The 17,684-nt window shown below is 37.0% G+C and overlaps 1 protein-coding gene across 1 annotated transcript; it reads right to left on the bottom strand.

Annotated features, from left to right (window-relative positions):
• Positions 1 to 629: 629 nt before the first annotated feature.
• LOC110463731 (asparagine synthetase [glutamine-hydrolyzing]-like) lies at positions 630 to 16,146 on the bottom strand. The gene is made up of 9 exons (XM_021518552.1): positions 15,894 to 16,146; positions 15,063 to 15,300; positions 10,799 to 10,957; positions 6,266 to 6,358; positions 5,467 to 5,594; positions 3,945 to 4,071; positions 2,694 to 2,901; positions 2,178 to 2,415; positions 630 to 988 (listed from the first exon to the last, which is right to left on the bottom strand). The coding sequence occupies exons 1-9, from the start codon at positions 16,140 to 16,142 to the stop codon at positions 791 to 793; spliced, it is 1,638 nt and encodes a 545-aa protein (XP_021374227.1). The 5' UTR covers positions 16,143 to 16,146; the 3' UTR covers positions 630 to 790.
• Between the last annotated feature and the right edge of the window lie 1,538 nt (positions 16,147 to 17,684).

Below are 17,684 nucleotides of genomic sequence, written 5' to 3'. Positions count from 1 at the left end.
TGTTCCACCTAATATGTCACACGCCTCTGTTGTGTTGTGTTGTTTTACGACTAATCAACAATTGAGGTCATACAGAGCCAAAAAACAATTTTAACCTTACTTTCTTTTGATATGTGTGATGGCATTTTGATTTTCTTTTTGACATTTTAGACCTAAAATGGCCATTTCGGAATAAACATTCTAATTGCACGAACAGTATTATAAATAATATAGCATATGTGAATCGTATTTTATATTTTCAAATCCTGACAAAGAGGTGACTGACGTAAATATGTGAGAAAAATCTGATAGGGGCATAAACATTAAATACATGTCCTAATAAGAACGTCTGTGATGTATTTTTGCAGGTAGCATGGAGAGTGAGACACAATCATAGGAATACAATTCTATCATTATCATTATTAACCTATAACAAGAACAATGCATGAGAGAACAAAATAAAAAAGGCTAATAGTTGAATCGAAAATGAGATCGTTTTTCACCCATATTTTGAACTGATATGAAAGTCCATATATTACTAAGGAATTGGTTACTCCATATGTTTCAAATTCAAATAACCATTCTTTTACTGAAAAGAAATCTAAAGTGATATAGGAGTTTAACGCATGTACAAAATAATATTGCGATTACTTGGACAGTGAGTTGCCAATAGTCAAAATTATAGCAAAGAGCTAAATGTTGTACTCACAAAAAAAACACCAAATTATTCAATCGGAAAAAACGACTTTGCACTTTATGCTTAATATATATATATGTATATTTTATATAATCAAGACAGTGGTTGATGACGTCACTGTTTGTAGTGTTTGAGTGTCCTGGCGGAGGGATCTGAAGATGTTGACCACTTGGGCATCCAGTAGTACGGTAATAAATGACCCTGTCCTGTATAGAACTTCTCAAATACTCGTCTGTAGTATAGAGCTTCCTTACTGCGTGGAAGGTTGTGTGGAAAACGGTGACTACTCTCCTCCAATTCAGTGTCGTCTATCTGCCAAATGTGAGGAAAACATATTTTGTTTATCAATAGGATGTAATAGATTGTTACAGCCAAATCATTGCAGTATGGATGTTTCTTTATAACTTTAAGGAATGACCGTTGTTTCACCTAGGTATTTGCATTTACACACTCATCATTGTTGCTTATAGATTGTCATTCTGTGTTGTCACGGTTTGTCGTGAGAACACTTTTCTGATTGCGAACACGGGAATAAGATCGAAAGGTCACCGCAGAGTCGCAGGTGGACTCGCGATATTATCCATGTACGAGCGATAAGAAAATTGTTCGAGCCACAAAGCCTGAAAACATTGTTTGATAAACTGTTTATCACCTTTGTACTACCTTATATAATTCTCCATTCATAGAGGTCACAAAATCATGGGATTGTCCACATGCCGTTTAGTTGTAAGCTCAATGATCGATCCTCGGTCTGTGACAAACGTAAACAAACAGAAGATGTGCGCGGAAGAATACCATGCTCATTGAAAACTATTTTGAAAACCATCCATTGTTTTGTAACGTTATATTGATTTGTTTATTACAGAGTATGTTCTCACGCGGATCATTTTCATGCGGATATTATTTCCGGTTCAGGACGTCACCAGTCGCGAGAAAATGTTCCTTTTTTGAATTCATTACGCTACGCACCATTAATGTGAAATCATTAATAGACTGATTCTATAGAGGAGAAATAATTCGCGGCCCTCATTTGAGAATAAGACAATGGTTGCAACAAATAACCTTACACAATTCAATTAAAATATTAAATAAAAAACGATTGATCTAAATTAATGTCGCTCATCAAGAATGTGATGCATTCATCATTTAACATGAAAGTCAGTGTTTCTGCTGTTAATCAAATTCGTACAAATCATAGTATCAACTTATAATGTTAAAATACTGAAAGAGGAAACCAAGATAATACATTTACCGAACGTTTTGCTTAAACGTTTTGTTTGAAAAAACACTGACCCATACAAAAAGTGTCAGCAAAACCATTGGTCCAAAATGTTCAGGGTTCCACATCTGTCATTTCCTTTGGTCATACCATATCAAATCAGGACACTTTGTTTTTCATGCACGTGAATCATGAAATACTAATACATATTTCCGAAATATAACAAGCTTGAGTGATCCGTCTTCTATTGAATTATATATACTGATTCAGTAAAACGCTTACTTGCTCATCAACAAAGTCTTGTATATACTCGTACCACGACCTTGTCTGAGAGGACAAGCCGTCACTAAAGTTCTCCTTTGGCCGCCATAGAATCTCTGCCGGAAGTAACCCCGTTTTGTCAAAAGCAGACCGCAGCAAATGTTTCTCTATGCCGTACTTGGGCGCCTTCATTTCAGGTTCTAATGAGAGGTAGTAACTGCTGAATTGATGATCAAGAAAGGGAACTCGTATCTCAAGTCTGTAACATTAATTTTGAAACTTATTGCCAGACTTTTTTAATAAACATATTCATACTCTTCATGTAGCATCGAATCTCAGAAATGTATCTAGACCTGAAAATCACGTCCAGAACGCATTTCTTGTGTAAATTTACCTTGACTCCAAATTTTATAAAAGAAGTGCCTTTGCTGACCCCCCCCCCCCCCCCTCTCCCTCCCCACAATCTTTTTCCATCTAATTATCATCTTATCTTGATGGGAAGTTATTTATTGCTTATTTATGAATGTAATTCCTTACCCCCAAGCCGACGTGGACCTGTCACCTCTGAGTACGTCATACATATATAGGTCTTTACAGAGTCGGCTGCTCTCCTCATTCCCGTCCACAACAGAGGGCGCGTTGTGAAAGTATATGTAGCCTTGTGCGATCTCGTCTGCTCCCTCTCCAGACAAAATGATTGTTGTATCCGTCTTCTGCTTGATGTATTTACTTACTAGGTATAACCCTGTGTACAACAATATACAACATTTGTCGACGATATTTATAGATTATTTAAATCGCACGTACAGGTATAAGCTCGACTCCACCTGCGGTGGCCTCTTGATTTTATCCAATGAGAAAATTGTATTCACGACAAACCCTCAAAATACCGTTTGATAAAATGTTATTCATCTATATACTAGTATACATGTACTACCTTTTATATTTCTCCTTTTGAAAAAGTCAACTTAGCACCTCGTTTTTTCAAATGACTTCTAAGCTTAATGGTCAATGATCGCAAATCCTCGGTCTGTGACAAACGTCAATAAATAGAAGATTTGCGCGGAGAAATATAATGAACCTTAAAACTGTGTAGAAAATATGTTTAAAACAACCATTTTCGCCATTAGCTTTTCTATATGCACATTTAAGCTCGAAACGGTATAATTATCCTCACAATATTTGTTAATGACTTTATATTTATTTGTTTATTTTCTTTCGCGAATCACTTTTGTGTGGTTATCACTTCAGGTTTAGGACGTCACCTGGCGCGAGCAGACGTTTGTTTTTGAGAAAATACGTTCCCAAATGCCAGGAAATAGGAAAATCCGTTTTCAAGTTCTTCGGAAGTCATTTTCAACTTCTTGAGTAATGTCATACTAACAACTAATGATTATGGATTTATCATGCTACCGGTGGGTGGTATAAAGTAGTATATAGATGAAAGTTCATTCTGCACTACTGAACCTCTTTTTTAAACTTTTGCGAATATGCCCTATTAGTATGGCTAATCACCGTATAACTTTAATATTCCTACAATTAACCGTTACAAAAAGAAGTTATTTGATGAAATTAAATAGAACCCCGTTTATATAGCCACCACAACAGCGACTGCACAACTGCTTAGCCTGTTTGTAAAATAAAATAATGTCTCTTGTAGTCATTCTATTGACCAACAAACGAACTGTTTCCATTTAGAACACAGATACTGAAGTATCGCGGATTCACCGGCACTTTGCGTGTGCTACGTTCATCATTTTTGGAGGAACCTCACAAAGAAATACCCACCGACAGATGACCTAACGGTGGTGATGTCATAACTCTCCAGGTGGTATATGACACTTTCAATGGCGGCGATCCCTTCCTCAGGTTTAAAAACTATCTCGTGGTGCTCCGTTTCCAGGTGTTTAGCAACCTAATGGGAAAGAAAAAAGAAAAATAAGAGCATGGATGTAAGAACGAAAATCGTGCTTTTTTCCAATGAACAATTGCGGTTACAGTATCGTAATTGCTTGCGTATTACCGGCACCGTTATATTGTTCGCAAAACCTCAAATTATGATGTTTTGTAAACAAAGTCTGTAGAGTGCCTTCTGGTTTACCTAAAAAAACTATTATAAACCAGGTACACTTCCAAAGTCAGTTACATGTAGTTCTCATGTACTTTACTGGATATGCAACAATGTTAGTAATGATGTTTTCTTTTAATTACATATCTTATAGTTTGTTTTGCTTTATGTTTTTGATACACCAAAAGCACCATTCATTATACTGATGTCAACAGCAACGGCGACCCCTCGCTCTTCACTAAGTACTCGATAGAGGCGATGCTTAATAGTTTCGTTAATATAAATTTCAAAAATTAGTTTTGATTTTTTAATGATTGAAGAATTTTTCGAAGTTATGGATCTCGAAAATATCGCATTTCCCGCATTTTTAAAAGTTTTCTTAAAAAAAAAGTAAAATTGCCCTGTTCATCAGATAGCCTGCAGAGTACATTTAAGAATAATGTATTGCCTGCAGTCAATACACGGGAAGTTACGGTATGAAATTCATTATAAACACAAAGCACTTTAATATGCCTATTAAAATAAGTTTGGTAATAATGTTTACCAACATGAACAAAATGGTGAATCACATCTGATCAAATATGTCCGAATTAAGATTTCGAGACAGATGGATATAGTTTACAATTGGCCGGATATTTATTTATTTATTTCATTTGCTTTGACCTGAAAAAATGATACAGAAAACTAGAAACCATGTAAATTTGTGATCATTCTGACAGGCGATAAGGTGGAACTATTAACTATGGTAATGTGAGAAAAAATAAATGTATTCATGATTAATCAACATGGCACAGTAGAGTCGATATTTTATGAATAACTTGTCATACCTCGGAAACCAGGCAACACAAATGTGTGAAATTATAAGAATACATAAAATTTAGAATATATTTGGAGACTCCACAAATACTTTTGGCGTGATGCTGTATCTGGTCTCTTTGCCGTCTGTATTATTTACAGTTCTCTTTGTTAATGTTATCTTTCATGGTTGGCCTGAAAGTGACAGTTACATCCATGACGGGATATCCCGCATTTTTTTAAATACCGCAAATCTATATTTTCACGTTATCTTATAAAGAGGATTTATCGTGATTCAAAGTATATCGCGAATATTTAATAAGACAGATCTGATCTATTAACATAGTAGTACTACTGCTACGTATCGCAAATCAAAACTTCACAGTTCTCAGAAAGTAAGTTTTCACGAATATTACAGTGATCTACCGTAGAATTATGGGCTTGTACCTTTCTGGCCGCCACCAGATCGGGACTGTCCTTCATTCCGATAGAAAACGTCTGTACAGGGTATGGTAGGTTCTGTTCTTTAGCTAATTTCACCAACGTGGCCGCAGTCAAACTCGAGTCAAGACCACCTGTAACGTAAAATATATGTTTTGAAAATAGGAGTTTAGAATACTAGTCGGGTAAACAATCAAATTTGGAGCTGGAATTTATCTCCATGTTAATACTATCACAGAAGTGTTTTTTCTGTTTGTGATCCAAGTTGTCTTTTTTTTTTTAGTGATTTCATCATAATATATACTATATACGTAACCATACCCTTTGGTAAATTATTTGCTTTTGCTTTTTTATTTATCACACCATGCCTGTTACATGTTTTTTTTAATAATGTCTCTATGATTTTGAGTCTGAGTGAATGTATATTTCAAAATGGTTTAAACATCATAAAACACAAATAATTGAACTTAAACAACATATACTGCTATCTTATGAACTGTCAATGTATCGGAGAATGATGAAACTTGAATGGAAATTAAATATCAGCCGATCTATTGGATTAAACATACAAATGTTTCTACTGCTTTTCCAAACAGCTGTTGCACTAAATATAACAAATCATTGCTTTTAACGTTTAACGTATTCGAATCGCTACATTTTGATAGCCACTGAAATATTTACTATATAAAAGAGGAATCGATTGCCAATTTATTATTTTAATTTTAATATCACGTAAATATTGACAAACAATGACAAAAAAATAGGAATTAATTTATACAAAACATTCATTGTATACGAAACTTACCTGACAGTAGACATCCAATACGACGATCTGCCATCATTCTCTTCTTTACAGCAGCCTCAAACAGGGTCCTGATGCTGGATTTAATATTTTTATCTGTGATTAAATAAATAGTCGTTAACGTGTCGTATTATTAAAACAGATCAATGCAAGAGTACGAAATGATTTTTCGATATTGCATTTCTTATTATGATACTTAACATTTATAAAATTCATGAGATTAGATTTTAAATAATATTGGGAAAGGACACAGGAATCGGCAATCATAATTTTGTAGTTTTCTTTTTCTTTGTATTTTAAATGAAAACATAGAAACTAGTATAATTATTCAAAGGGCCGGTTTCCAAAACGGCCCCTTCTCTGATTCAAATTTCCTGTTGATGGTGCATTGCCCATGCCGTTGTGGTCACAAATCTATAAAGTATAAAGATTTAGGTCACTTAGTTTGTTTTTTTATGGCTCCTCAAAGTTGTACCTTTCAGAAGCTGTCTAAGTGTTGATAAAATGTGCATATTATGTAAAATATTAATGAAAATCTAATCAAATGATAGTCATCGTAAAGAATACATTCATGGCATGATTGTGACAAAAAATCATGTTTCCATCGCGCCATTTGGCTGTTTTATGGAAGAAACAATCTCAAAAATGCCATTTTTGATGATAACATTTTAGACACAAAAACTGTGTTTTTTAGAGAATACACCCTTTTATGGGCGTTGGATGCAAACCAATTTTTATCCTATTAAACAGTACGTAATATGCTATTGATGAGAGGAAAAATCATCAAAATGTAAGTGGTGGAACATTTTCAAATGTTGGGTTGAATTAGCCTATGGTTGAATTGCCGATTTTCGACTTTCTTTAGATAATTAACAAAAAAACGAGAGTATTTGCTCGGTATGTTGAGAATATGTACACAGATATGAAAAAAAGTGAGAGAAACACTTTTTCATAAAAAAAATCCAAGATGGCTACTTCACAAGTCCCCGTGGTTGAAGACATTGGCTGACAAATAGACAGAACAACAAACAAAACGTGTTCCTTATGATTTTGGTTGGTTTTCGCATTTACGGGAGTGTTCATAGCTACGGGCGATTGTATAATACCTATATTTATAAGTTTGGTTAGTCACATGGTAACGGGGATCTTTCATATCGAGCCCCAAACATACTTTCGACATATGCACTCCGTTGCCGCATGGAAAACTATTTCAAGTTTTGTCGGAATTTCTTTACCTGTGGTTGTAATGGTCGAGGGTTTTCCAGCGTCCTGTAATACCCAAGGTAGTACAAGATACTGGAGATGTGCGCACACATTCCCATCGTTCTCTCTCCAACTGGGCACTGGCAGTAGTAGTCCTTTATTGGGGCCTCAACATCGGGTGAAACGGTGAACCGTATCCAAACGTTATATTTCGTTTGGCTTTTGTGTCGAGAATGTATTTGACATCGGAGAAGGTCTGGGGAGTGCTGGTAAAGCCACACCTCATAGTCTCCGTCATCACTTAAATGTTCGGCGATGTAACCAGGAGCCAGAGATATCTGATACGTTCCACACGTAATGGTTCTCAAGTAATCAAGATCGAGACGGGGAAACAGTACGGAAGATGCATCCATCTTGACAAACTCGGACCTTGCCCGTCTAGATAGATCCGGATCTGTCTTGACTCTCTGAGCTAAACCATTCGGTGTTGTCAAACGGTCCTTCATACGTTCAGCCATTAGCCTATCTTTGGCATCTCTCTCTGGAGATCTCTGGTAGATCGGTCCTCTAATACCATTCAGACAGGCTGTGACGGTTCGAAGCAAAGCCTCGATGACATTGATAAAGCTGTTAGACACCAATTGCGTTCGGAAGAACGTCCAGTGTTTCAGACGACCATGATAGGATTCCACAATCCACCTCGATTTGGTGATAGTTCTGTCAAGATTTGCTTGGACGTCAGAATGTTGACTTTGACCGGGTTTCAGGTATGACGGCATGCTAGCATTGAGGCCAGAGGCTTCGAGAACTGGTAGGACATCTCTAAAACCTCGGTCAACGACAACGTTGTCGTCTGGTTGTAGCCAAGTAACTAGCTTGTCCATGACTTTTTTTGTAATTGTAGCATCATTTTCGCTGCCAGTGAATGGTCCTACTGTGTCCAGAATGTAGCCATCTGGTAAGGCGATGCTCATGAATTTGAGATAGTTTCTCTTCTTCTGGCCACAGTAGGACATTCTCTGGAGCTTGTGGTCGGAGCTTTTCTGGATATAAATATAGGTGCCATCTAATATGGCAGTGGCTTTATCTCCAAAAAATGCTTCTGAAAAGACAGTATTGTGCCCGAGCAACTGTTCTCTTGTCAAGTGATCCGGACCTAGAAATTGTGGGACTATCGATGTGTCTAATGCCTGTACTATGGAGTGGAAAGTTTTGGACACACTTGACTTGGAAATTCCAAAAAGAGAAGAACACTGACTCCAGGAAATGTCGGTTTTCAGTTTTACCCAGAACAGTAATAGAGCATCGTGTGTAGTCTTGGTATATATACCAGATGAAAGATATGGGGAACAGTGCGAGTGGATTTCGAGGAACTGATCTTTGGACCAACCTGTCCAGGCCATGCATGCCGAGTCATCAAGAGAAGAAAAGCTTATTGTAAACGCAGACTGGTTCTGTGAAAGGACGTGCGACACCTCTAGGAGGTCATTAATGATTTCGGACGATTTTGATGGTAACTGAGATTCCAAGGAACCTCTACCATCAAGGACAACCTCTGTAGACGGATCTAAGTCGTTACCAATAAGGTGAATGGAGCAGACGCGGGATGAGGTGGGACACCACAGTTTGTGTGAATAGATCAGGTGATGTCTTGCACGTTTTGGTAAGACTGATGATTTTGTTCCATTTCTTGCAAAGGTAACAAGACAGAGACAGCATTTTTTGTGTGAAGATGATCCATTCAAAAGATCATGAAGGGTCAGCAACGGCAGGATATGGGACGGGGAGTCGTCTTCTTCCTCTATTTCCTGGTTCTGCTCGGGTTCAGGTTCAGGCTGATTTTTGTTCCGAAGATACTTCATGTAGCACTTCTGGCAAATAAGTGCTTGTTCCTTTGCTGACATCAATCCTTGTTGCACCAGCGTATCTAGGAGCCATTTATATTGTGGACTATTTACATTGCGTGCACTTCTGTTCTTATTGCCACTACGTTTCTTGAAGTATACTTGACACCCTTCTCCAACACATTTACCCTCCATCTTGAAACAATAACGATTGGTTTATGAAGCGTCGATAAAGTAACAAAATAGCAAGCCACCGATGATTGCTGTAAACAGCTAATACTTAGTAGTTTGGTACAATTATGCGAAAATGTGTGATAAATAACGAACAACTAATTACACAAAATAACAAGACAATATAATAAATCACATTCAATACCTCCAAGAAGCGCAGAATTGATTGATTACTTAGAACAAAATAAAGTATTTCATATGGATAATCTATCTATTCGATGTGGCGTGGTCGGCAGGCACAAAGAAAGTGAGACAAGTCAGGGTCCCAACCCTGACAGAGCCACAACGCTTTGGAGATGGGACAATAAAACAAGGAAAGTGAGACAAGAATAGCTAGCGTCGAGTCAATGATTCCGTAAACGTATAGACAAAGACAAGAAGATACGGATAAATGTACAAGGCCACACGATCAGAAAATTCAGAAGAGGACAACTTGAGATAGAACAGTATTCATGTATCAGGGTGTCCTCAGTGTAAATCTTTATATCGATACTGTTTATTTAGTCGTTACACATCATAAAACTGTCATGAAAATATCCGCTCTGATATTCAATATAAAAGTTTGTATATAATAAGCTATATAATAGGGTTTCAGACAAGGTTGTTACTCATTTCCCCTTTTCTTTCAATTTACAACCACATTCAGGCGGCGATATGAGAACGTTCCACCACATGGAATTAGCTGATTTTTGGTACACATATGAAACAAGTAAAGCTCTATCCGATTTTCTGATGGAAATTTGCATCCAAAACTATATAACGGGAGAAAATTGCAATTTTATGGCATTTTTCTTCATAATTGTGTCTCTGCAAGTGCATTTTCATCCGAGAATATTTTTTTTTATGTTTTATGAATAAACACGATGTTTTGGAAATATTTATCAAAAGAAATTTATACTATGTTGCGAATTACAATTTCGAGATAACCTTCTTTTATTTACGAACTTATGTCTTTGATGCTGAAATTGACAACTTTATAAAAATACATTTTCACTGAAATTATGAAATCTGGGTGTCGGAAAGGTGTAAAATTATTCTTCGGAAAAGAAAAAAACAGTAGTTGAGCTAGATAAGAAATTATACGGGGGCAGGTTCCTATGGAGAATTAACATTACTGGAAACAGGCCCTTTCAAAAGTCTATGATCAATCATATCAATAATACTGAACCATATACTATAAATTATACAAAATACAAGAGTGATTTTCTTCCGACAATGTGAGCTAAGTAATAGGTTAATGACATGTAATTAGTCCTACCTGTAGGGTTTACCACTGTTTTGTATGCCGGGGCGTCCCCTATTTTATGGAACCTTGTCCGCTCAACAAATGTAGCTCGTCCTATGGAGTCGAGATTATACGTCTCTACGTGTCCGGGTAGGAATTGTTCGACGGTTGCAGTTGGGTTATCTCCCAACCCTAGAATTACAATGATTTTGAGAGCTTCTTTTCACTATTCAATACAAAATAACAAACATAAATCATCATGATATATATCAGTTGCATTTATAACCAATTCGTGCCATCAACAATGCAAAAACAGCTTTAAAATGATCTACGTTATACTTCTACCTTTCAATTTCTTTTCAAGCTGGCTTTAATGAATATAAGATAAGATTGTCTGTTTCATTTGTGTTAGGATGTGCCTCATGTTTGTTGTGTGTGCGTGCTTGCATGTGTGTGCGCAGGAGTGGGAGTATGTCGGTGTATTTGTTTCCTTATAATAGCGCAGATCTGATGACGACTTTATAGTTCTATCGCGCTGAAATACCATGCCGAAGACACCGAGCACAGCATTCTGCCAGGTCACATTATACTGACGACGGGTGAACCAGTTGTTTCCATTACCCTAAAAGCAGGTACATTGTAACAACAACTACTATGTTTAAGGACTTTGGTATGTCCCGACCTGGGGACAGAAACACATTGCCTTCCTCACCTGGGCGAACGCTCAACATTAAAGCCAGCCAAAAATGAGGTGTTTCAAAGCAAGGCGCTAGGAAATATAAGGAAGAAGAAGAAAGAAATATAAATATTCAAAATATTGCAATGGTTGAGCAGATTTATTTTTGTATATATATAGTGAGCTGATGCCATACCGCAGCGTCCCTCATCCGTCCGTCAACTCTTCCTTTAAAACGCTACTAGTCCTGAAAAGCTCAGTAGATTTTGACTAAATTTGGCCTGAAACATCTTTAGGCTAAGAGTTCTCAATTTTTTTATAAATGGTGGGTGTGGCACCTTCTTTTACCATAGGGACGGAGGGATTTTATTCTAATTTAGTCTTGAGCATCATTTGGCCAAAGGGACTCCATTTGGTGTAAATGGTGGGTGTGGCGCCCCTTCGGTCAGGAGCATCCTTAGGCCAAGGAGACTCAATTTTGTGTCAATGATGGATGTGGCCCCCCTTGGGGCAGAAGAGTGGGCCCAATAAAGGAAATAGAGGATTCTTTTTTTAAATCCATCTCTTACCGTAGGGTTAAGGGATTTTATCCAAATTTTGCCCGGATCTTTGGCCAAGGGGACTTAATTTTGTATAAATGGTGGATGTGGTCCCTTTAGGTGGGGAGGATGAGGGATCAAAAGGAGATTTGCAGATTTAAATCTTCAAACCCTTCTTCTTCTGTAACATTGGTAAAATTTTATCCAAACTTATCTTATCTATGGACGGGTATTTCAAAGAACGGGGAAAGCATGCATCGTATATATATGAGCTTCAAGATTATGTTCTCAGCTTTCCATTGGTATACGATATGCGCATCTGCGATACCGATGTAGTGTTTTGCATTGATTGAAATTTGAACACAAATCGCCTCACAGAACAAACAGTTTCCAGATCGTCTCATGTCACATGAATTGATGACGTCATGGACATGGCCGAGCGTGACATCAAAGTTCGTTAAAAGCGGATTGGCCTAGGAATCAGATCGGCCCATATCATCCATGTGGCAGTCTAAGGGTTAATAGAAATATTATGTAGAAACTAGAATTATGTCAGTCTGACATTAAAGCCGCTCACCACTTTAAATTTAATTGCTTCAGTAACACGTTGAGCATCAATATCTACTATAATACCTCAGATATGTGTTATGTATTCTGCTAATTGAAAATCAGGTCATGTAATGATGTTGCCTTTGGAATTTCCAAAATAAATCACCTCTTAAATGATGCATTAAAACATTTCTCCCTCTCCTCTTTTTCCCCCCTCTTTTGTGACGCATTGTTACAATAGTCATTAATTAGCATCCTCCAATGATGTGACATGAGCATGTACGTGCAAAATGGCAATCGGTGAATGGGTAATAAAGAATAGGTGCATTTTGTGCTTGTGAAATGAAGGATACTTAACAGTAGTGGGAAAACATGCATGGAGAAAAGAGACATTGTACTCCTTTTATTTTTATTTATTTTTTATTCATAATAATAATTATTATTAATAAATGTAGTGACTTTATTTACTGTCATTGAATATACAATTCATCACAAAATCTCACAAATGTTCTTGGAATATATTTGTATTATATTTCTCAATGCGACTTTACCAACGTAAGAGTTATTTCCCTTACACAGGATTGGATAATATTTTGACACAGCGCGAATTATTGTCACACAGCCATTTCATAAACAAATACACCAGAAATAGCATGCTGTGTAACAGAAATGTTTGATAAGCATACAAAGTTCACATATCGTCTCGTCTCAGAGCCACGTCCGTGGTAGCAACGATGGTTTATTACCGTTATCAACCTAAGCACGATATGTCATATTACGTTATACTTCATCACTCATACGGTTTATATGTATTTACTTCTTCCTTGAACTTACAAAATATAAAAAGCTAGACCATACAGACAGCGTTAATGCTTGACAGTCTTCATCTGGGCTACATTCGCGTATCCCGGTTGAAACGGTACGTGTGACGCAAGAAATTTTCGACGATAAACGAACGCACTTGGACCGTTCTATAAGCAGAGCTAAAAATGCACCGCTTCGGAGAATGAAAAACAGTGTTTCAAGAACATTAAGTGTGAACTTCTTTCATCCGTCCACTGAATTACATAACGTATCTTAAAAACTACATGTGACTTGACATTGTTTTAGAAAGAAATAACGCAAACTGGCAATAGTCAGCAATTTAGTTTCGGCCAGGTACGTCTGGACCCTAAATCAACACGTGCCAAATTTTCCTGAGGTCAGCCTCGGTCCAGATCTGTGACTGTCGGTTTCTTTACAGGTTCAACCGGTTCAACCGTTTCAACCGGATACGCTAATGTACTCATGTGCTCTCTCGAATCAGAGTCACGAAAACACTTGAATCCTTACGCGTGTGAAACAAACACTCCTCAGACCTCAATCCGAGTTGCTAAAACGCTCAAACCCAGACCGTTTTTGTTTAAACGGTCAAACCGGTCGGACCAAAGTTGTTTATTTATTAAATAAGGTCGGACCTAGTAATCTGATACTGCTTTCAGGCGAGCCATGACAAAGCCATGCAAGGCCTGCAAATACATTTGCAGGTCCGCCAGGATTTATACCCGAAATTCTTACATTTATAAATTGTCAAACCGGTTGTTCCGCATAAACGAACAGGCCCCCAGTGCACAAATCTCACCACCACAGCACAGGTCAAAATTAACATTCTTTTTTACAGGTGTGTGAGATGACATTCTTCAGAATGAGGGCAAGTGAACTAGTGTGGATAACCCCATTTAACTAGGACAGTGGTAAACGTTAACACTATCGTCTATGGAAAATCATTCGGTTCTGCGGTCCCTGAAAGCGCTAGGGAGGTACTAAGAAACTCTTGTCATTTGTTTATATATAAATTTACTAAAAAATGTCCTGAAAATGTTAATCGTAACGAATTATTTTCATCTGTAACACATGGTTAATTAGCATGCTCTCTTAGCACTTATCCACTTATTGTAACTAATAAGTACCTAAGAACCCCGTTTATTGATGTTAATCTTTATAATACGACATTAATTGCAAGATAAGCAGAATGTTCATAGAAATAAGCATTTATTTAAACATAGAGTGATTTCAGTATATTACATGTATCTGGTTAAAGCGAACATTAACATGTATTTGTACGAAAATGAATAAAGTTACAATATTACATGTATTTTAAACCAATGTTGCATTCCAAATTCATAAAATCATGGAGGTAGGAAAATAACACACTAGGAGCTGTACAGTGTTCGGGAGATGATTACTCTCAACGAAGTTATCGGGGAATTCAAATCACAGCCATTAAGGTAAAAACATACTCAATTGGTAATGGAGTATGGACAGACATCAAATATGACGAAACCAGCCCTATTGCAATAGCGTTCGTGTTATCCGAAACCCATGGAATTCTCAAGTCAATAAACATATTCATGTGAATAACATATGTTAACGATCACTAAATCGAAATTATCGTTCCCCCTTGTGTCCTGGTGAATACTTACTAAAATAGGATAATTAAATCTTAATTACGTAACCGATTAATTATCGTATCTATGCAGGTATAGTTACACACCTTTGACTTCAGAGCACGCTGATAAAAAGCCGTCCTCCTTCAGAATACGAAATAGCGGTTTGACCCCGAATGTGTCCCGGCCGAGGTACACTTTTCTGTTGGCCGTGTCAAGGAGGCAGAAAGCGAACACTCCGTCCAAATGTTTGGCCGCGAACTCTATCCCGCCCTGGGCGTAGAGGTGAATAATGGACTCTCCGTCACATTTAGTGGCGTAATGGAAATTAAACTCCTGCTGTAGCTGTGTAAAGAAGATTTAAAGAAAGAAATGAAACTATAGACCTAAACTGTTCAATCCATAACATATTGCCCAAAGCATCACCGATGAGTCAAATAAGAACGAAATAGCTCTATTGGTGTATTCATGTCGATCATTGAACTGCTTTTAGTTGGCATTCATATGGCATATGAGTGCCAACTAACAGCAGTTCGTTCTTTTCAGGTATATTCACCATTTTCGGAATAGGTTTATGTAATAGAAACATCATTTATTGTTATTCAGAAGTAAGTTCTTATAATGTACTTATCGTATAAACTTGTTAAAACAATACGACAGCCATTAGTCCAGGAGGATCAGGTGTATCCAACGTAACCATTATGACGTCAACAATCATCTTGTGGTTTTCATAGACTAAATGAGTGCTATATAATGGTAGGATTATATAATGCCAATGCAATACGATGGTAAATATCAGACATCAACAGTATACTTGTCTTTCGTTCATCTTTAACATGATTGCCCAAAACATTTTTTGAAACAACGCTTGTATATGCATGGAAAATAAGATTTAATTATACAGTATAAATACTCATTTAGTCGACAATTAAACTTACATTTGCGTGATTATAAATCTCTCCGTTGTAGATAAGCCAAACGTGAGGATACTGAGGCACTCGCATTGGCTGCATCCCATGTTGAGCGTCAAGTATAGCAAGACGATGAAATCCAAGGCAACATGACGGGAATTGGTAAATGCTTTCTAATCGAAAGGCATCGGGTCCACGATGAGCTATTTTGAATGCCGCCTTGCAATGTGTGAAAATATCACCACTGCTACCAAATACTGCCCATATACCACACATGTTTGCTTGAAAGTCAGCTGGAACAAGAATGGCCCATTAACATTTGATCGGTATAATTTGGAGTTCGCGCACTGATATCACTCACATCGACCTGGATAGTACGTGGTGGTATGGCAGGATTAGCTGGTTATCACTGAATATCCATGATACACCACTTATAATGTATTTCACGTAGCTCGCAATGTTAGGGTGAGGTAACTGTCCGTTCCAGTGAGAAGATTTATGTCTGCTTTATAGTACGTTACACATGAAGGACTTTGAACTGCAATCAAAGATATCACACGATGTATTAAAGGACGTAAGTAAACATTTCGCGCTCAGGAAATGACATGAAACCTATTTTCTGTCATCATAATATTGAATTTTGTTAGAGGTTATATATCACCGGTTTTAAATAGAAACTAGTTGATCTAATCAGTACATACAGTCGGTAATCATGTTGTATTGACTGTCGCATCAATTTGGAGCTCCTGGAAGACGATGTACTCTCGATTAAAGAGACATGTCGTTAAAAACAACATTTCCTTTAATCAATCGTTTGTGCCCGTTCTGTTTTCTTGCTATCCCCATATTTATAGCCAAATCCGAATGTCAAGTGTGACCAGTTGATTGTTACGGGAAGCTCAAATTAAATATAGATCCGATAACGCCAGGTGACGATTTCAAAACGATGCAGTTTCATTTATAAACACAACAATGTGGCAAAGGGGGGCCAAGAGAGGGGAGGAATTCGAACAATCTCTAAGTACTTGTTGCAACTGATAAAATAACCTTAGCTATACTTATTCATGTTCAAATGTACAGGACTAGGAAATATGTATTACCGAAATGAGACCAGGTCAAATCGACATTATTTTTTAATTCTATTACACGACCACAGAACAAACTTTCTTTTCAAAAGACATATTTATGGGATTGAACACTTTTTCTTATGTTTTATAAAGAGCATGCATGCAGAGATAAGTTGTTATTAAGACAAAATTATTAAATTTATTATTAAAATCTATTACTTGCTTTTTTATGTTTATTCAAGACCACGCAGTTAATGTCCCTGGATACTAACCCTTTCTACCTTTTCCAAACGTTTCTCACACTAAGTAAGTCAAGGTTAGTCATCACACACAATAAACATTTCTGGCAAATGCAATACATGTACAGGTAGCCCAATCATAGATGATATAGAGTACGTATGCATACGATGTTAACTCTAATTTACTAGGAGATGTAAGCATATTTGTAAACAAACTTTTTTATGATAACATATTTTTGCAAGTATCTATTCTCTTATTACAAAACTGTAAGCATGGGACATATTTTTTCATGGCGAAAGAGCATGCACACTTTTGTTTTAGTAATTTACCGGACATATTCCGGTAATAAATAATGCCTTGTCCCAAGTCTCTGAAATTTGTATGAATAAAAGTATTTCCATAATCGTGTTGTCCTAAAGAGAAGACATACATGTATAACCTCGCCTGCTCGCGCAATGTTTACAACGCGAATAAATGACCTTTTCAGTTTTCACTTTGTCCATAATGTCCA

Source organism: Mizuhopecten yessoensis, unplaced genomic scaffold, assembly GCF_002113885.1.
Source record: "Mizuhopecten yessoensis strain PY_sf001 unplaced genomic scaffold, ASM211388v2 scaffold10921, whole genome shotgun sequence".
NCBI classification, from domain to species: domain Eukaryota; kingdom Metazoa; phylum Mollusca; class Bivalvia; order Pectinida; family Pectinidae; genus Mizuhopecten; species Mizuhopecten yessoensis.
This window is presented reverse-complemented; position numbering and strand designations above follow the sequence as displayed.